The 22,290-nt window shown below is 38.8% G+C and overlaps 1 protein-coding gene across 3 annotated transcripts in view; it reads right to left on the bottom strand.

The window, feature by feature from the left end:
• NR5A2 (nuclear receptor subfamily 5 group A member 2) overlaps positions 1-22,290 on the bottom strand; it is a 98,712-nt gene that overhangs the window by 21,706 nt on the left and 54,716 nt on the right. For all 3 annotated transcript variants that reach the window (XM_064454776.1, XM_064454775.1, XM_064454777.1), the window contains one exon: positions 8,841-8,988. In XM_064454776.1, coding sequence (XP_064310846.1) covers positions 8,841-8,988 — 148 coding nt within the window. The remainder of the gene's footprint in view (positions 1-8,840; positions 8,989-22,290) is intronic.

Here is a 22,290-nt window from a genome sequence, read left to right as displayed (position 1 = left end):
AAAGGAGCATTTAAAAGTGTCACCTGCCATTAAGGATTCCTAATCATAAAATTAGGAAATGGTGCTATTAAGAAGTTTGTCACAGGGAAAGTACTGTCCTACCTAGATGTCTCATTCTGTGTTCACTGGTTGCATTCCCAGCGTATCTACAGATGAGACATTCATTTCAAAAAGTCTTTTTGAAATACTGTTAGTATAGCAAAAAATAATTAAGAATCAAAGGGGGCAAATATTTTGTCAGAAATTAGTATGTGGAAAAAACTTACTTAAATAAATCTTGTTTTTATCTATTAGTCGGCTGTCAGCTAATAATAAATTATATTCGGTCCCTCCCTTGTTATAAATACATATTGATTAGTTTTAAACTCTGAACTTCAGAATGAGTTATATCTGGTCATTGCTAAACTGCTCTCTTCACTATGAAAAAAAAATCCCCAACACCTATTATACTCCATTTAATTAAGACAAGCATCAGCTTTATGTACCATTATTTGCTTCTGCCAAGTCTCTGTGGTATAAATATTGAGCAGTCACCTCTCCTGAATACTAATCGATCCTTCCTGAATTCCAAATGATTACATAAAGTTTAGGAAATGTTTCTTTGCCAGTATTATCCTCCAGTGCTTACTGTAGTTAGACGTTAGGGTTGAGCTATGAGCCTGAATTTGACAAGTGTGCAGTAAGTATTTTTCTGAATTCAAATGTAATGGGGGAAGCCTGAAAGCCCTGGCTGAATGCTAATCATACAGAACCCCTTGACTGCTCACTTACTGGTGTTTACCAGGTGTAATCTTACGAGTACACTTGGGTAACAGAATGGACGAATATAAGAAAACTGCCAATGGATTTTATAAAACCACTTCATAATAACAGGCCAGTTATAATTGTGTCTTATAAATAATATATATGTTAAAAAACAGGTGTAAAAGTAGTTGGATATTAACAAACTACCAAAAATAAAAATGGCTAGTGACCATTTTGAAGACAACTGCATTAAACCCTAAGTACTGTTTGTCACTGCGAGCAGGAAGTGAACACATTTGTGATGACAAGTCTGTCCATGGATAAGTGCTCCATTACCGGCTTGCACAGGCTTGCCGAGGAAGACTGTCATGTGATACTTTTTGCTTTAAATTCACAGCACCTACTTCAGATCCTGGGGCTGAAGGTGCTTAATGAGGACACAGTAGCATTATCTGTGAGCTTTTTGGTATCCTGCCAAAGAACTACCAGGTCAATTTTACAGGAAGGAGAACACAGTACCCGAAAACTACAAATGGCTCACACCTACCCATTGAGGGCATGAGAATGGCCATGCTGGCACTCTGGATCATCTAACCCACTGTCCCATCTTTGACAGTGACCAAGACCAGATGCCCTAGGAAACAGTGTAAGAAGACTAAAAGCATGGAGTGATACTGCCCAGGAGCAGTCACTCAGGCTCCAGCAGCTGGAGGTTAGCAACACCCAAAACTAGCATATTTTTTTTTTGTATTACATAGCTTTCAATGGATTTTCCTTCTGTTAAGTTCTCTAGGTGACTTTGGTAACCACAAAAACTTTAAGCATCCTCTACATCACATCTTGGAGCAAGGGGTGCCTGAGCTGGATAATATGCTGTGTTCAAGAACAAACTCTTGTGTTTTGGACCAGTTGTGTGCTAGTTTAATTAGTTTTGTTCTGATACTAAAATATCAGAAAGATGGGAGGAAGAACCTTTCTGGCTAATATTCTTGTTCTTAGTAAGTTTCTGTGTCTAGTGGACTGTGCTTTGAAGAGCTAGTGCAGTCCTTTTAAACAGAGAGTGTAAAAGGTAGATCCATATTTGTTGAAAGTATGATGTGATTATTAGGAAGGCTGCAATAAAAATCTACATGCCAAAATTTGCTAGGTTACACCTTTATGTCTGTATTACACTTAGATGTCTATAATCCGGCATGAATTGGTTCTTGTCTAATTTTCCAGACTTGTGTTTTCCTTTTGGTCTGACAAAACCTCCTGCCTCACTAATTCCTTAATTTCATTCTCCTATTCTTTTTGTTTGTGTGCCCTTAAGCATAAGAAATACTATCAAAATTTAATCAATATTCATTGTTAAATTACTTCCAGTTGATACTTAGACACTTATTTTCCTATCTCCAAACATGATATCCCAAATTAAACCCTCAGCAAAAACTGTGGAAGTGAAAATATGTACATCCCCATGTTTCATCATTGTTTGCTGCTGCATTTTTTCCTATCTTTTCCGTATATTTAGATTGCAGACTGAGGTACAGATGCTGGCTAGTCTGTAAATCTGGTAGACCAATGGTGTTACATGAAGTATATTAAAAAGTAAAATAGCTAATTTAAAATGGGGGGGAGGGGGGAGATGGATGTTGTTGTTTTTTTTTTCAGCTCCAGAGTGTTTCATAACTGCATTGATGTGAGTTACTGGAATCAGGTGAAACAGAGCACAGGTAGGCTTTGTGCTCCTTGCAGGAAGCTCCTTCTAGTCCTGTGAATGGTGAGGGTAGAGTCTGCCTCAAAAATCACAGAATCACAGATTGGAAGGGACCTCAGGGATCATCTAGTCCAACCTTTAAAACGCTTCATTTCAGCCTGTTTCATCTGCAGTGAAGACCTTAACAGGCAGATTTCTGTTCCAAAAGTGCAAATGGTGAAGCCCAGTCCCTCCAATACCAACTCCCATCTCAGCTCTGATATTTTAGAGAGACTAAAAGCAAGGAAAGATCAATTTGCTAATATTCCTATTATTCAACAGAAATGGGAATGGAGCATTGCAGATCTGGATAGATTTCTGTTGAACCCTTAAGTAAGGCTGTGGTTTGTTTGAAAACTGAGTTCTGTTTTTTTTTTTTTAAGCAAGAGTCCATTGTTTGCCATCCACAGCGATTAAATGTTTACCATTTCTACAGGACTCTCTTGTCTCATGTTAAGTGAGATGTGAGATCAATAGTGGCTCTGCAATTATTTGTCCATTGATAAAGCCTTCATTTCTTAAATGAAGTACATTTATCTGTGTCCTGACAATGATAAGGGAGCAGTACCAGTCAGCTGCTGCCTAGTCTAGTATTTCGCTCCACAGGCAGGCGAGTGCCTGGACATGGGTCAAATGATGTCTAACTTTCTTCTTATTGGCATTTCACTTTACAAACTGCTCTGATGGGAGGTTTGACAAATCATCCTTGCTGAGTTCAGATAATAAAAACTAGCAGGACAAATGGGAAGTTTTGGTAAAGAGAAAACAATGGCTGATTTCAGGTTAAGTGACCAGCCTGTAAAGTGACTGGATGGTAAAATGAAGAGATCTGTTACGGCAGAACATGACAGGAAGTACCCTATGAAGGCACTCATTTGGTTCTTCAAACATTGTTTAAATGTAGACATTTAGCAAATTTAATTGCTGAGAAATTGATCTGAACTTTACTCTTTGGTAGGAGGAAAATCAAAGAAACAGTGAGACAAATTTTGGCTCCAGTAAAAACAGTGCAAAATTCTCTTTGGTTTTAGCGAGGCCAAAATTTCACCCCAGCAGGGGCCAATCTATTTCAGCTCCAGAATTAGAGAATTCAACAGCACATATGGGTGTTTGGTTTTTTTTTTAATTTCTAATTCTGATTTATGACAAAGAAAGAAGGGAGTTTCCAAACTAATTTCAAATTTGGTAATGAAGATTCAAAGAAATTATTCAAACTCAAATTCAAACTGACACACATTTGCTTTTTCAATCTGTAGTGTATCTTCATTCAAACCAGCAATTATTAAAAACAAATAAACCATTTTTTGTTTATCTTTAGGCCCACTTTTTGATAAGTGTGCTGTGGGCTATACTGATGATACGCTACAGAAAAATTAGGTGTATTATTACTCTGGGATTAGGATAAGGAGATTGCATTACTCTCAATTTGGCTAGCTTTGGGAAAGCCAAATATGTTTATTCTCATTTAGTGGTAAATTTGATAAATAGCTATGCAACTATGTGATCAGCATCTTTCACAGATGTACTCTTTCCATGTTTTAGACATGAGTTCATAAAGATAAAACCTGCGGATGTAGTATTAGAAGTAGGTTTAACACTTAGGTCTGTCAAAGATTTCCTTCTTCTTTTCCAGTTTTGTAGCATGTGCCTGGTCACTAACTTTCCATCACCTGTGCGATTACAGTTGCTGAGTTGTTACGGCTCTGTCTTGACTCTTTTTCCTTGAAAAAAGCCTGTCAAATGCAACAAAGTAGGCAAGAAAATCCAGGTTTGCATATCTCTTGGGCTACTGATTTTTTTAACAGCATCTCTTGAGATTGTGGGGAAAAAAAATTGGCTGACATACCTGAGTTAAGTTGTGGTTTGGTATGTTATTACCTTCACTCCCTTAGTTGAAATTAAGGGGAGAATACCTCTTTATGTGAAAACACAGGAATGATGCCCCCACAAAACAGGCACGTTTTGGAGTTTGCAAATATGATGTAAACCTCAGTGAAAGAAAGGTTGGTAAGGATAATTGTTATCAGAAGTGGTGTCCTGATTTACCTCAAAGCAAGCTAATAGCTCAGGATAATTGAAATGGAGATTGATACCAGAAAGGACTATTTCTAGGCCACCTAAACAGAAGAATTCTTTCAAATAAATCATGCCGATGGATGGATTGCTCCTTTGCAATAAAATGCTTTGGCAAGTCCAGCTCGTCTTCAAATAAAACATTCAGTCGGCATCTAGTGTATAATTTGCAGCAAAGACAGATGTTGGTAGAGAATTCAGACATGTCCATCACAGATCAAGTAGGGGAAGAAGTGACTAGAAGATGGCATAGCAGTTATACCAGTTTTGATCACAAGACCTGTTTCTTTTTGCTTTACTATGATCACTGTTGTCAGTTAGACTGGTTGATTCGTGTAATGCTGTTCTGGTGGGCAGTGGGAGAGGAAAGCAACATACATTTGTTTATGTGTAGTGAGGAGGTTTGCAGTGAGGGAATTGCCACAGAGGACCGACTCACAGAAAGACTGTGATTCTTTAAGGGAACCCTGATGGACTAGTGTAGTAGATCTATAGATCATGAAAGTGGATCAGAGTAATGTGATGGAATTTAAATTTAGTCCAAACTTCCTATGTCTTGACAGAGTAATTGACTGATGCAGTGAAGCTGTGAAATAAGGGGTCTCTGCTGGTGCTTTCATGTCTTTATGAGTCAAGGCTCTTGTTGATCTAAAATACAGCTGAGTCCAAACCATGCACAAGATGGTAATCTCCAGTGTGATTGTGATAATTATGCTGGCTGTAAGGACTGATTTGTTCTCTGACTTTTTAACTTGTGGGAGCACAAGAGCTGAAAGACTGATTCAGCTGAACTGGTTATCTGCCGAGACCAGCAGTCCAGGTGTGATAGTCTTGCTCTTCTCTGGAGACTGGCAGTGACTGGACTGAAGGATGGCATGAAGGAACCACCGAGGTTAGACAGGTGATCACTGAAGGGGGAAGATCCGTGGACAGGAAAAGAGACTTTTATGTACAGAGAGGTAAGAACTACCTAGCTGTAAGGACACTTGCTTTTTATAACTGATAGAGGGAATTTAAAAGTTACCTAACTACTTATATTATATAGAACTAAACTAAAGAGATGTCACACTTAAGAAACTAGTTACCAAACTATTCTGGCTTATTAAACAATTGCTGAGTCAACTGTGTCATTATGTACTTGGCAATCTTGCTCAGATAGGCACAGGCAAACTAGATGGCCCACTGGAGAAAGGAGCTGAGCTCTTGTGCCTGGGTATATGCAGTATGACTGCAGGAAGAGCTGTGCACGGCTAGCCACAAAGGCTACTATAAATATGCATCTGTGTGAGCTTCAACAGCATATTCTTTAATGCTACCATCAATCAAAGCATTTTCCTGTATAGACCCTTTGGAACCTTTGACAAGTAGATAATGAACAATTATGTCTCTCATTTAAAATCCAGCAAGCAAAACTGATATGATTTAATTGTGTTTTGAAAAATTATTTTAAGTGCTTTGGGTTTTGTACACTATTTTACTGTTAGTTTACTAAAATAATCACTTCTGAAATGTTAGGACAAAAGGCAGAGGCAAAGTTCTTTGCCCTGAAGGAGATTGCCATCTTGTGAAGAGACAGACAATACGGTACAGCCATGAATAACAAACAGCTTTACAAGACAGCCTCCTATCTGTATGGTTATAAAAAACAAACACCTTTTTCTCAATAAATTAATTCTGTGGATTATTGACTTTGTGTTGCCTTTGAGGGGCTTTATATTAGACATTTATTTTTCATCAAGCACTATAGAAAATAACAATAGCATAAGGTTTTATTGGTTTGGTTAACACTGTGGTGTGAAGATCCTTAGAAATGTAAAAAGGCTGGTATGTCTTGAAGTGCTTTTTATTCCATTAAACATTACAGGACCAGATTTTCAACAAAAGCCAGCTGAGGTTTTTGAAATATGTTTTTGATTAAGTGATATGTTTTTGGCATTAAGACCCCTTTTTTTGTTGAGATGCCTAAGAGATGTAGATATGTGTCAAATGCACCTAGATAGTTAGGTACAATAATTGCTCCCAGTTACTTATGTAGAATTTTATGCTTAGCTAGTTTTGACAGCCCTGCTGAATGCCTACTAGCGTTGTCAGGCACTTCAATGTCTTCACAAACCTGACTCTCTTTTAGGATGTGAGGCACCTTATTAACTTTAGCCAGACGATTCATTCATATTTTTAGGCACAAACTTAAGTACCTAGCTGGAAAGGGTATCTGTGTTTTTAATTTCATTTTTGTCATCATTCTCATTAAGTATTTGCTTCAGTCCTGTGGGTCAAATGGTGACATCTTTACCTTTTACGCTTTGCAGAAAAACATCTAAATAATTTAGCATGCTAAATAATGAACTGATCTGTTTCAAATGTGTTGAACCTTTCTTAGCTACATCACTTTTATGCGCAAATGGTGTGACTACAAGGCTCCTATTAGCAGCAAAATTAGTTGTTTTTATTGTAGCATAAATAAGAGAAAAACTGGATAATGTGGCTTGGTACAAGCTTGCAAGGTATTCCTGACCAACTTCTTCAGAAGTTGAGCTACCACCTGGCAGACTTAGAAGAGCTAAAGGTGTAAGAATGATTCCTAAATCAATGCAAAGTACTAGAAGAGCCAATGAAAGCAGTCAAACAAAAAGGCCACCTAAAAGTCAGAATTTTCCAAATGTACTTCACTTATTCAGCTAATTTAACATATCACTGAACTGAGATGAAGTCTCTAAATATTTTACCAGAGGAAAGCTATAAGCTCTTTAGATGTTTCTGTGCCACTGTCTAATGACTGAAAAATCTACTTACTAGGAATTAGGAAATCTGAATTCTTGTTATTCATCAGATTAATTCATAAAACATAATTTCTGCAACAGTTGGTTTGCTTTTCCTTCTCTGAATCTAAGACGTGGAAAGCAACAAAGCCCTGAATACAAAGTGTTAATAGTTACCAGGGAAATCCACCATCTCTTACTAGGAATCAGAATGCACAAACTTCATAACAGTTGATTCTGTTAGCATCATTCTAATTTTTAAAATAATTCTTAATTTTTTTCTGTGTGTTCTGTGTCCTATACGGCTGAAGTATGTGTTCTTTTATGCACCCTGTATTTAAAGAGAGCTTCATGTAAAATTCTCCAAAGCAGGTTCAAATTCTATAAACGCCACATGGAGGGACATATTTAAGACAGTAATGAATGCTTTACAGTGTAACAAAACCTGTTCCCTTTAGTCTAATTGCAACTGTATTATAATAACTTATTTGTAGAATTTTTTTCCTTTATAGAATTAAAAAAAACCCCAAACCTGAAAATTAAAGAAAAACATTATTAAATGGCACCGCTGCTGATATTACTTTCATTGCTGTGCTTGGCTCAACTGATCGCTTTCATTGTAGACAAAATACCTTTTGAGTAAAACGGGAGGTTTGGCTATGGAGGTATGGCTGGATCTGACCTTATTTATGTTTTTAAGTCTCTCCTTTCAACTGTCTGCCAGTAAATAAAAATTCACTTGGCCAGAGTTTATTTAGACCAGCTTTATTAAGTCAACAGAGCGCACACCTGAAAAATTTGTTCCTATGAAGTCAATAGGAATCCATCTCCCTAAGCCTTTTTTTATTCCTGGCACTGGTGATTTTTCTTGACTGATTCATTGGAGGGCACTGGTTTAACTAATTTGTCTTGCATAGGTATCTTTCCCATTCTGTGTCCTCTCCACTCATACAAAACAATCTTCCCTTTAAAGGTTATTTCCAAGCCAGCTCTGTCATAAAGCTATTATCATTAATTTGCACTTTAAGAGTTCCTTTCACTTTTTAAAAACTATGAGATACATTCCTGATTTATGGGTCACGATGTGACAGCCATCATATGCAAGGAAGATTGTATATACTTACCACAGATGCCTTTGAAAAAGAGGGATATTCCAACCATATCCCTGCTCCATCTGCTTTACATAACTATATTCGATATACATGGTAATCTGTATTACCCACTGTTCTCTAGAATTTCTAATAGAAGGTTATCCTTGTTCTGGAATATTCAGCAATCACATACAGAAAGCTTGTAATTCCAGAGGATTTAGGAGCCATTTCCACAGAAACCCATTTTTAATTTTTATACATACTCTTCCTGCAAGTGATAATTAAAAACTAATCCTTGGATTACTCTGAACCTCATTAAATATATTTCAAAATCATGTTTTTCAGGAAAAAATTAAGAAAAGCAATATATTTTCATTTTTTTAAGAAAAAAAACCAACACACTTATGTCAGGTATGAAGAGTAGAGTGTACCTACCTAAACTAAACAGCACCAGGAATTTGAGACATACAAATTCTCGCAGATCAAACTGCAGGGAACGAAGCTTTGCTACTAGTTCTTGTGCGTGGCTCATAAGATTGTTGAGGGTAGCTCCAGCTTGGGATGCTATTATGGAATAATCCACCTGTAAAAGAGAATTGTATTTCTGTCTGGATGTCACGCCCACAGAACTGCTTCAGAACATTTTAAGCAGTCATATACAACTGGGATACTCCTGGATAAAAGAATCACTCTCGATTTAATGATGTTACCAAGTCAAGATGATTTTACATACAAACCTATTTTAGTACAATGGTACATACTGAAAATATTATTAAACCATGTATCTTAATGGTGTGTCACATCAGTGTGAATGCTGGTTTGTCTGTATTAGGTTTTTTTTAGAACCTTTATATATGACAACTGCTCATGACACTGGTAGCTGTGCTCCATATCAGTCTGTTTGATTCACTTGGTGTCTCATGTTCTACTTGTAATTGTATGATCCTGCGAAGAAAGACTGGTGAAATGAGCCTTGCACCTATGCTGGGTGTATTAGTCCAGAGGGACATAATGGCATTCATGGGAAATGGTCCAGTGTCCATAACTTGGCCAGAAACATCTATTCAAGCCCAGAAATGTCGGTGTATTCCCACAGGAAACAGAAGTATTGTGTGGGTGGTTTCTGTTCTCCTTAGCTACACAAAGTCCTGGTATTTGTTGGAGTTGGTTCCAACTGACTTGTTCTGGCGAGTCCTCCGCTGCTAGCGGAGGAGGAGCAGGCAGGTGTGTGACACAGCTGCACTTGCATTGTCCCGAGCAGCAACCACAAGGCACGAAATTACTTTCTCTGGGCACTGAAAAAAGCAGGACTGCTCTGGGGGTCTGCTGCCCTTGTGATGCCCATTTGTTTCCAGGGGAGGCTGACCTGTCTATGAGCTTTCCTACGTAACACTTGTATATAGAGATCCAATGGAAAGCTGGAATTAATACACCATATTAAAAAAAGGTAATATTCACAAGCAAAGTATTCTTAAAGCCTGTCATAGCTGACACCCCTGTGCAATCCTTGAACCTTGGACAACTTCCCCACTGCTTGCACGCTGAAACTTTTCTGGCTAATGCTAGTCCCATTAAGGGGATGTTCCCATGCAGATAGCTGTACCAGCCTCGGCCACTCTGAAGATGTGCTTGCTTTGTCATAGGACGGTGACCAGTGGAGAAGTGTTTGGGTACTGCAGCCTACGGAAATGCCGTGATGCGAAGATGAAACGTGGGGGCTGGGGTGAACTGGCTCTGAGACAGTGCTGGTGGCTGTGAGACTGGGCAGCTCCAGTGCAGAGAGAGCAGCGTGGAGCAGGGCGTAGCTGGTGTACCAGGGTGATCCGAGCAACTGCTTCAGCTGAAATGCCTTCAGCTCAGCCCTGTTCTCATCAGTGTGTGTTACATATCCCCTACAAAGTGCCACTGTCCCATGAAAATGGCCAGGTGTGTTGCTTGCTCCTGTATTGAACTGCTCCTGGCCACCTGGCTGAGATCTAAATGGGTTATTGACGCTTTTAAAAAAATTCTTTTCTTGCCTGGCTGCTCTAATATTAAAAACGCCTTTCTCTTTTAGGAGCCTCCATAACAACAGGGAAATTACTAACCATACCTCATGTAAGCACACATAACTGAAGTCCAGCTCTAAACTAAGACTAAGCACAATGGTAAGTGCACACTTTGGGTTAATGATGTGTTTAAAGGTATCGGTGCTCTAATCCCATCTTTAAGGTCTCCCATAATGAAGTAGTTAATAATGAACAACCAGGTATCATCAGAGGAAACAGACCAATACTGTAAAATTTTGTTTTTCCAGGCACTGATCCCTTAAAATCTGGTTTTTAATAACTGTTAAGGAACATGTATTTTGGAATATGTGGGGTTTTTTATTTTTATTTTAAAACCTGTGAATTGATTTTGCATGAAAAAAACTGAAAGACTTTGAACTTGACAAAATTTCAGCTAGGTAAGATAGATAGATGATTGAAAGGAACTGAAAATGACTTCTCCTAGTGATGACCTTATTATAATCAATAAGTTACTGACTTTTGATAAGACATTTTATTTATATGTACTCTTAGTGCTCCCAAGACATTGATTGAAGGTAACTGTACAAGAAAAATGAAGTTACACTTTTTCTAGTGATGTTAAGAATAACACTGCTCCAACTCTGTAAAGCATTTAAACTTGTGCTTATATTTCAATTAAGTCAATGGATTATGCTTAAGTACCCTGTGAGGCAGGTTTTATTGCTCTCTTTTACACCTGGGAAAACTGAAGTAGTGATATTAAACCGCTTACTCAGGGCAAAATAAATCTGTGGCAAAACTAAGATCTAGTCTTTGGAAATCCCAGCCAAACCATCTTTCATAAACTAGTTTATAGTTCATCTGTTATTTCTCTCTCTCTCTGCACATATACATAGTTCTTTATACATTAGTGTATATATACTTATATAAATAATAAGAAAAAAAAGTACCATACCTCAAGTACTTTTACTCAAAGAGCAGTTTAATATAGCGACATGGTTCAGTTACTTCATATTGAGAAACTAGTCACATATAAATATAAACTTTCACAACTTAATTTCCCTTTTGTAATTGTCAAGGGGGAAAAAAAGCTCAAAATCCCTCACTGAGGTTCCAGATTGTGGGGGAAATATGCTATTCACTTCATAATAAGAAGTTAAGATGTCTGGATGTCAAGAATATCAGTGGCCTTAGTGCAGCGATTATGCCATAATGGAAAAACCCAGTAGATGCCCGGATCTCCCACCATCCCTCTACTGGAGAGCTCTCAGGCAACCTGCTACTCTTTCAGGTGCATTTAATAGTTGCAGCACCAGCAAATTTGTCTGGGAGGCAAGTCCTCATCTGCCACTCACCAAGAGCAGGCTGTATTAAATTTTTATATTTATTGACATTTCATTACCATAATTGACTGCAGTTGGTTCTCTAGTAGAAGGCACAGGGCTGCCTCCTAAGCAGGAGAATTGGTCCCTTGAGTAGGATTTGCAATTAAAAACAACGCAGAATAGATTTTTTTTTTATTGTGTAAATATGATGAGTTGAATTTTCAGCTTTAACTAGAGAATACTGGGTGTGCAGAAGGCTTTTTTCAAGAGTGAGCAAAATTATGAGTCAGTGGAAAGACGACCCCCAAAGGTGTCAATCAGTTTATACAAAATCAACTGTGCATGAAAAAGCCTCCGTTAACGTCTGTTCTGAAAAAGTGGTCATAGCAAAGACTGTGCTGTCCTGCTTGCTTGGTCCTGTATGCAGAAATTGACACTAAAAGGTGTATTAATTCTTTTACCTTCCAATTCATGATTTAAAATGCTTTTAAAAGACAAAGCTTAAAACAGATTGGACCTTGAGCAAAATTCTTAATTGCACACGGAAGTCTTAGTATTTACTTTCCATTGTACCATTAATTTAATTTGGTAAAATCAAACCCACAACTGAAATAAATTATTCTTGCTTCCCAATTAATAGTATTACGTTTCACAGTTGATTCTGACGTTGAAGATGATATGTTGGCTGGCATTTTTGAAAACAGAAGCTTTAGTGAAGCTTCCACATTACCTAATTCAGAAGTAAAATGCTGGGCATAAATGTTTAGCTGCACAGACAAATGGAGGTGTGAATTCCTTGTGTAAGGGTACACAGTGCTATCTTGCATGATGAATGTAGTAATGATGAAGAAGTATTGAAAGAAGCTTAATTGGGTTAGCTTGGTACCAAAGCAATGCAGAAAGAACAGCACTGACTGATTTACACTGCTGCCGGTTCTTGCCATTCTGGTGCTTAAACTGGCATGTTTAAGGTTAGTATGGACATAGCTATGTATGTTATACTGTAGGCTGTGCTGTAGTATACTATTTGCTAACTGAAGCGCCTAAATCTAAAATTAGATACTTAAAACCTCTGCTGTGCTGCCGCTGAGCTTTGTGCTTAAAGTCCTCGTAGCTCCATGTTCCACTGGCCCTTTGGGTGCCAAAATGCCTCTAGGCATGGCTGGGACTACTCAAGTCATGTCAGTGATAAGTAGCTGTGTGTCCAGCACATGCTACAGCTCTTTTTAGATTTATGGACTATGTGGCTTTCATCTACTTAAGGCAGCAAAAATATCAAAGGTGGGATTTGCTATTAGGCCAGGGGCTGGAGCAACCAAGATATGGGAAATCTGAGGTCAAATCTCCAGTTCAAAGGCTGCATGAAATACATAAGGCTATAGTCTGGCGATCGGGGCATCTTTCTGAAAGTGAGAAATATCGAGTTTCTTCAGGTAAATCTGGCATATCTTGTGGATATCTTCTGATCATGAGTATTGGGTAGAAAGGGGGTACTTTTGGCTTGGTTTGGAGAGCAAGGATTTGCTTAGTGCTTAACTCTAGGAGGGAACTTCCAGCTGGGATTCCCAAGTAGAAAAATGTGCGCAAGTCCCTTGGACAGGCAGCATTTGTGTCATACCTCTCTCCTCAGCATTTCTCAAGGCTACCTCCTACAGTTACCACCTAGTCTGCTGCTGGCCTTTCCTTGCAGAGGTAAGGGCTGGATGGATGAGGTCTAGGCTCTGCGAGAGGGCATGAGAAGAAACAAAAAACCTGATAGTATTAGTCATAACTTAAGAGGGTCATAACTTAAATGGGACTACAGAAAGACATGGCGATATAGTGTATTTTTTCTAAATCCTTTTCTTGATACAGTTGAGAGTGATTTAAAGTCCAAATCCCTTTAATGTCACTGAAAGGAAGTTAGGCCAGCGCTGAATGTTTATGAAAATTCTACTTTAAAACAATGCATCATAGTAAAGTATTTGGAGGTCAGCAGCATTTAGATATTCAGCTATCAAATAATTTCTCAACTGATAAACAGAGAGGTAAGAGAGTTGGAAGTGACTAATTCTGCCAGTTTTTTCTCCTCACATGAAGATCTCATTTAACACAGTGAGATATTGTTTGAGGCAGAACAAAAGACAAACGTTTTTTACAACATGAATCTATACCCTGGGCTAAATAAATGCTGAGGCTGAAGGGCAGAAATGCAGGGAGAACTTGTGCCTATTTGTTTTGCAAATGATTTGTCATGATAATGAATGATTCCTGAAGCCAAATCCCTGCTTTCACTGGGCTCAGATGGAAACTTTCTGGTGCAGTCAGGTGATGGCCTCTGGTATCAAGTCCTCTCTGTGCCCACAAAAAGGACTCTAACATTTAATGGTGGAATCAGGTTCCTTCCTTCCTTCTAAAATTAAATTGTGTTTGATTTGTAGTATATGACAGTGGGGGTCATATGGTGTGTGGAGTGCTGTGTAGAACTGTATCGTCCATTTTCAATGCTTTAGCAAACTTGCAACAGTCTCCAGAATATAGGATTAGAGTGATTTTACTTGTTGATGGCTGTTACCAGGTACCAACTATGGCTCTTATCAGGTATCAATGTCACCGAATGACATTCCTTTCAGCCAGAACAGGAATTGTGCAAATAAGGAATAAAGCCCCTGCTGTGGCTGTATACAGTACCTGTATAACAAATAAATGTTCTAGCAGACTAAGGCAGTTCAAGTTAGTGAAAGATTGATTTCATAATTAATTTAATAAATTAGATCACTGTGTGTTTGGGGCTCAAAGGCAAAGGTGCAGCAAAGGGACCATCCTGCCGCTCCTTCTCTGCTCTGCGCAACCCCGACCAGCACAACTGGCTGCTGCTGATGGGGGGCTGCTCCCCCCAACACCCCCTCCTCGGTTACAAACTGCACTGAAAGTCTGGGGAGTGGCCAGCAATTGTCTGCCCTGGGTTTTGAAGTCCTGGCCCTGCTGAGAGCCTGTGAGTTGGCTCTAGTGTATGGCTATGTGGGTGGATGAGCCTTTCTCTCAGAAGGATGCATTCAGCACAGTATACAGCAAGCAAGTTAATTTACTATCACAACCGTAATTACTATTCCACTGTTTCCTGAAATATATATTTCAGTGGCAACTACAGTGCTTATTAAACTCATTTTGAGCTTTTTGTATAATTAATACTTTCATTAAAAACACTTAAAGCAGTATTTGTGTCACATTTCTAAGCAAATGAACATGGAAAATCACTTTGAAGAGGCATCTATGTACAAGAAATGAGGAGGACTCAGCATGGACAAAACCAGCATATACGCTTATATCAGGTTTGGACATATTAATTAAAATTGTGATGACTTATACAGCGTAAGATGCTTGTCATTTTAACATGATACACAATAATAGAAGATAATGAATTAAGTTGCCGGTGGGCCTTTCCCCATGGATGATGCTATTGTGCTTGCTAATTAGCTTTAATATGCAAATAGTAACACTCCAAAGTACTGCATTTACTTTGTCTGACTTAGTTTCAGAAAAACTACTACATCAAGACTGGAAAAACTCTATGCCCTGTAGCTGGTCATATATAGATTCATTTATAGTAGATATATTTATGTTATAAAACACATAATAATAGAAGTATTGTTACGTTTCATGCAGATAGGTATTTTAATGAGTACCATTAAATTTTCCACTCTAGTAATGGTGGCTATTGGGTTCTTTGAATTATTTCTATGAAGACGTTAAAGTAATGTGCAGAACATAGCTAACCTGGAGTACAACTGAATCCATTTCTTTACCAAAATGTGGCAATGCACTTTGTGTTATTTATATAGAGATGAGATGATATGTAATCACTGCTGAGTTTGAATATCCACAAACTTCACTGGAAGACAGACCATTACTGGAAATTTTTTGTGAATGTTTAGGTAACATCACTGTGCTAACTCAGACTCTTTCTTCAGGAGCTTTTAGCCATGCAAGTTCATTTCCCCTTATTTACCCTCTTACCTTATACAAATTTCTACTGTACTATTTTAAATCCTTTCCCACCTGGATATGCTCACTTTGAATCCCACCAGTATCACTACTCCAATGGGTGGTTGGGACAGAATGATGTGGTGCTTTCTTCTTTGAGCTGGGTCTCTGAACAACTTGTCTCTCATGTTGGGCAAGCTTAAAAGCAAATACAGGACTTGACAGGAATTTATATGGATAAATTAGTTCACTAGTATAGGACTTGTATGGAGGACTAGCAGCCTTGAAGAAATGCTGCCAGACTCCAGGCAAATAGCTTTTGTTCTCTTTATGGGCGCAATGAGTACAGAATACAAAAGAAATGTGTTTCCTATGAACACAACAAAGTTAGCATGTGGGAAATGGAACAGTTCTGGCGTGCAGGGATTCATGTCAGGTGCCCTCTCCATGACTTTTTACTGGAACTGGAATTTTAGAATTAAAACCATAGTGCTACAATGGTTTCATGGCAACATAGCAAAGCAGATGTAAATTGGGATCAGTTTGTTCACAGGTCCTTAGCTACTTGGAAGGCTCAAAATGTTTTATGAATATTTGGACAAACCTGAACTGGGCACATCATGATTATAACTGAATTTTGATGTGGTTTACTTAGTTTAACTAAGAACATCTAGTTTACCCCCAAAAAACTAGCATAATATCTTCATAAGGTGTGAGGCATTTTAACAACTAGCACAACCTTGTTTTCCTTTAGGGAGAAACCATTAGAGTGGGGAACTGTGCAAGCCTGGATACAAAACAACAAACACCACACTGAACAGCAGAATAATGATTGCTTGACCTCATTTGCATCCACCTTGAATCAATTCCTGTGTTTGTTTGCCTATGTAAGGACTTCTAGATTTGGCCCCCAAACGCCAATACCTCTTTTCTGCCAGCTACAACTATGAAGCCTCACTGACTGCAATCACAGATCTAATGGAAAAAAAAAAAAATTAAAAAAAATATTACTAATTTCCAAGAACCTAAGAAGTAATAGCTTTCCATTAGATATCTATTAGATTTCTTCACCTATGACTAGTGTATGTATTTTTAGTCATTTCTTAGGTTGAACAAAAAAGCCTGTTCCCTTATTTACTTTTTTTGCCAGCCCTTTCTCTTGTCCTTTGAAGACACTCCTTCCTCTAACACTCTTGTAACTTTTTGTACAACAGTGATACTTCTACAGCGGTGATCTCTCTATTTGATACAGTCATCTGTAGCCCACAGTTCAAAAGTTCAGCTGCCTCCTGAGAACCTTTTCAGTGGCAAGGTGATCTTTCCTTGAACTTGCAAGTCTGTCGCCTAGACAAACAGATTTTCCAAAGGCCTCAGCAAATATGGCTACACTGGGATAGTAAAAGCCTTCTTTGCAAATGAGTAAGTCTAACAGTAATTACATTGCCACAGAAAATTCCCCAGGCCACACATTATCACCTTTCAATATGGTACAGCTGAAAGATTTACAAAGTATCCCATCTAGGGAGAGGTTCAAGCCACAAAATTCTGATCTAAACTGAAGTTAAATTTTTATTTGCTTCAAAAGAGAACATTGTCAAGATCCTGGTTCTCTCTCATGCTCTTCTCTGGTGCTATGCTTTAGAATACAAATCCAGGTGGCAAGATGTATTTGTGTGATGACTTTAACTAAAACAGTTTGAACAATCTCAAAAAAATCTGAGATTTAGGGACATTTTTGGATGGCCTTTTTAATATGAAAGGCTTTGACTAAATGCAGCAGAGGGAAGATTTGGAAACAATGAATTGAAGGTAGGTATGAACAAAATGAGCAGCTTGTGTCTGGGCAATACATGTGCTGTGTGTGAACTGCTGCATGAAAATGCATGAACAATGATACTCCATACAGAGCTGTAGTATCTGCCCTGTGTGTGCTGGATCTTGGAAGCTGGTAGTGTATTACTGGTGTAGAAGACACAAAAGGGAAGTACTCAAGTTGGAGGAATTAAAGTTCTATAATTAGAAATGGTCTGTTAAAATTACATGCCACATATCAAGCCTATGAAACTTGTCATGTGGAGAGCATATTGGCAATGATTTACAATTAACCACCACATTGCAAATCACTCCTTAGCTGTTTTCTATTATGAAATTTGGAGAGTTGTAAAATGCATTTGTGCTACTTTATTTCCTTTTGAAATGGTAATTGCTACTGCTGAGGGGCAGTACTTAGTGCAGAAAATGAAGTGTGCAGCATAGGGAGGAACTCGTTTCTGAGGAACTGCTGAGGAATTGTAACGATCTGAAAAAAAGTGTTTTCTTGAAACACGTACACACAAAAGAGCTTCATTTATGAAACTCCAACCAAACAAATAACAAAATAAAATAAAGCACAGTCTTTTTTTTATTTTTTTGTGCACGGGCCAATGCTTACTACTTTGTTGCTGACTGCACTTTTTCCCCATCGAAGTGGGAACAGTGGATTGACACTGGGTAAAACTCATAAGCCAGTGGCTTGAGGGAAATGCAGATGTATGGAAATGTGATAGGAATGCCCTAAGGTAACAGATTTTGAGCCAGTGCGTTTGAAAATTATTGAGTGTGCTTCTAACTACTAGCCCATTTTAGATACCTAGTACAGAACTGACAGTGGTGTGGCCCTGGGGAGCTGGACGAAGTTTGGCTTTTGTGTCTGAGGAACAGAGGCTGTGCAGCTTAAGTGGAGAAAGCAGGTATGTTCTAATTAAGTGGTGGTAAGTTCCCCGCTTACAGCTTCCCCCTTGATTGTGATTGTAAAAAGGACTGTGTTTATGAGTAGCTTTTATGGAGGGATATATTAAGGAAAGCAAGGAGTGAGGCTTCTGAGGTCTTAAATTTGCTAACTTGTGACAATAATCATGATCTCTCAGGTAATAAAGTAGGCTATCTAGCTCAGGTCCTCAGTTTAAAGTTAATATCTTTGAAAGCCAGATGATTGACTGTAATTTTGCTCATAGTGCTTTGCCGGTAGCAGTAAATAAAAACATCTACAACACTTTTCATCAGAAGTGTCAGAGTGCTTTCCACACCTTAATCAATTAATTTTTATGAGATGGTGGCATGGTTATTTCCATTTCTCTACTGGAGGAATTGAAAGGATCAGGACTGCAACCAGAAAGCATACAGCATTTAATTCAATAGCAAAGACTTATAATACCTGGGTCTAGAAGTGTGGCTTTCCAGAATTATTTTACAGTTAATACAGAGCAGACAGACACAGTCATAACTGTCCTTTCGTAAATACATTTGAACTGGTGTTGTGTCTTAGAATGACAACAGACTGAACTGATGCTGCCAAGATGGTCCATCCTGACGCTTAGGAAAAGAAGCAGTTGTATTGGATCAGCTTGCCTAAACAAGTAACTCACAACAGAGCCACAATGTAGAAAGGTGGTATTACAGCAGCTGAAGCCAGGAATGGCTCTGAACAAGTAATTTAGAAGTGCTGTCCAGGCATGTAGGGATGATATTAACAAAGCCAGTGTTCAGCTACAGTTGAGACTTGCAAGGGATGTCAAATTGCTAGTTACGGGATGAGCAAGGAAAATATGTGACTGCTGCTGGATTCAGCTGGTGATTTAGTGGCAGCAAACACAGACCAGGGTACAGCGTTGACTTTGCCTCAGTCTTTACTAACAAGGTCTCCCAGGATCTGTGCTTTGCAGCAGGGCCCAAGGAGGAGAACAGTGACCAGCATCGGGTGTATGTTGGAAAAAAAAAAAAAAAAGAGATTTAGGCCTGAACTAAGGAAAAACTTTCTCCCCATGAAGATGGTCAGGCAGTGGCACTGGCTGCACAGGGAGGTTGTGCAGTTTCTATCCTCAGTGGGGTTTACAAAGCCCTGAGAAACCTGGTTTGAGCAGGGGGTTGTACTAGAGACTCCCCAAAATCTCTTCCAGCCTGGATTATTCTGTGATTTTAAGATTTCTGGCTCTGGCAATTCTAGACATTTTAAACCTTCTGCTTATAGCTCACCTAGCTTTGTCCATCTAAATAGAAGAGGTTCTTCAATGAATGATTTTCACCCATGAAAATAATTTAGATAGAGGATGTTTTAAAGTAAATGCTTTTGAATGACAAATTTCATACAACTCGCGTACTGGCATAGCGGTAGCATTTCTGCAGTACCTCAACTACCAGCGGTCTTTCTGTGAGCACACGTGCCACACACAGCCCAGCGAGAGCAGGCGCAGTCCATGCAGCTGTGCCCACTCCTGTATGCAATCTGGCTTTTAATCTAGGATGACAGTGACCAGAGCTGAATGAAATCAGAACACTACAGTGGCATTACATGTAGATTTCAAACTCTTTCCGGTTTCAAAAACAGCAGCCAGAGACTGTGTATTTACTTCAGGTCTGGTGTCCCCCTATTTGGCAGGCAGAAGCTGTGGTGAACGCATGGAAATATTTTCTCCATCCATTAGCAAGCGTGAAAGAGGAAGGAGTCCATCCATAAGTAAAGGAACTGACTGCAGTGTTCTTGTTTGGTGTTCTCATAATATGACTCCTTGCTCTCCAAGCAGCTTAAGTGCAAAGATGAATGTACAGAAGATTATGGGAAATTCTGGGGGTGCTTGCACTGACTTCAAAATGACAAACTTTGGCATAGGAAAGTGAAATTGGGTTGAAAGAAAATGGATGCAATCAGTCCAATTTAGCCAGGTTTTAATTTCGTTGGAGACTATAATTCTGCCTGGAAATATACAACCTCCAAAACCAGCTGATGATTTGCAAGCAGTACATTTAATAAGCATCCTGCTACCTGTTGTCCAACAGTGATAAAATGCTCTGCTTTGCCTTGAGATCACGTACAGCTGGGTTTTTTTTTTGCAAGAAAAGATAAAAGAGGCTAATGAGGTAAGAATTATTACTGTGAAAATATGGGGACAATGGCTAGAATTTAAGGGTATTTAGATGTCTCTAATGATTTCAGTGGGACATAGGCACTCAGTACCTTTAAAAAATAGCTAATCACAAAACCACTGAGACACTAATTTAGCAGTTCTCTCAGGAACAGAAAACTGTCAATATATTTACAGCTTTATAAACAAAGGAATAAGCAAGCACCCTGTGTGGTAAATGCAATAATTGTTGTACAATTGTCCGTGTCTTGCAGATAGTGAAATGGAAAGGGGATCAGTAATTTTCTCAGTAGCACCAATATTAATCAAGAGTAATGAAACTAATCTTTGCTCATATAATTAGGGAATACAACTTTATCTCAGAGAGGTTAGTGACTTTCCACAAAGGTGTGGGAGCCAGTTCCATAGCCAGAATTTTAATTTGCCCACTCTTCTTAGACAAGTTGATCATTGCTGGAGCGTGTCCAGAGAAGGGCAACGAAGCTGGTGAAGGGTCTGGAGAGCAGGTCTTATGAGGAGACATTGAGGGAACTGGGGTTGTTTAGTCGGGAGAAGAGGAGGCTGAGGGGAGACCTTATTACTCTCTACAACTACTTGAAAGGAGGTTGTAGTGAGGTGGGTGTTGGTCTCTTCTCCCAAGTAACAAGTAATAGGAGAAGAGAAAATGGCCTCAAGTTGCACCCGGGGAGGTTTAGGCTGAAAGGGTTGTCAGGGATTGGAACAGGCTGCCCAGAGAGGTGGTGGAGCCACCATCTCTGGAGGTGCTCAGAAGATGTTTGGATGTGGTGCTTGAGGACATGGTTTAGTGTTGAACTGGCAGTGTTAGGTTTATGGTCAGACTCGATGGTCTTAAAGGTCTTTTCCAACCTATACAATTCTGTGTAGCTGTGTAAGAAATGGCTACAGTTCTAAAATTATAACTAAAGCTATAAGCAGATTCCACAACATGCAGCCACAAATGATGTATCTTAGAAAAAGGAGCTCTTTCCCGTGTGCGTATAAATTGAGGCAGTTCAGTTTGCGGTTACTTAAATACCAATAGGCCATTGTTTTCACTTTGAATCAGGAACGTAATGTACAAGCACACTTTGCTTCTCTTTGATACTCATTTTTTTTTTCTGTTAAAACCAGAATAAGAATATTAGGGAAAAGGTTCTTACTTTACTGTCAAGTTCTTTGTCCTTTGGAAAGTATGAGGGAGACAAAAGTTTCTATTTCCTTTGGGTTTTCTCACAGGTTTCCTAATATTTGCCACATTATTGTTCCTGGATTTTGGGAAATCTACGCATCTGACACCTGTAGGAAATTAACCCTTGGAAAGCTGTGCAAAAACTGCAGGGTGCATACCCTGAGACAGCTCCTGAGACAATACCTCCATTTATAGCCTAGGGACTGAATAATTTCCCTGGGATTACATGTCTCAGCTCCCCAGTTTCTCACACGTGTGCATACTTCCCTCAAAGTAAGATATTTCTGAGGTAGTAGCTGCAGGTTCTCTAGGTTTCTGACCCAGCTAGTGATTCTTTTCAGTAAACTACAATTCTGAAGGGAAAATAATCTATAATTGCATAGACATAAAGATTCAGGTTTGGGAGTTTTGTTGTTGTTCCTGTCAGAAACAATTTTAGCCCCAAGGAAATACAACTTCTTGAGAAACACTTCTCATCTGCTATTTTTCAATCACTGAAGT

The sequence above is a fragment of the Phalacrocorax carbo genome, chromosome 6, assembly GCF_963921805.1.
Source record: "Phalacrocorax carbo chromosome 6, bPhaCar2.1, whole genome shotgun sequence".
In the NCBI taxonomy this organism is placed as follows: Eukaryota; Metazoa; Chordata; class Aves; order Suliformes; family Phalacrocoracidae; genus Phalacrocorax; species Phalacrocorax carbo.
The sequence above is the reverse complement of the archived record's forward strand: the minus strand, read 5'-3'. Positions and strand labels throughout refer to the sequence as shown.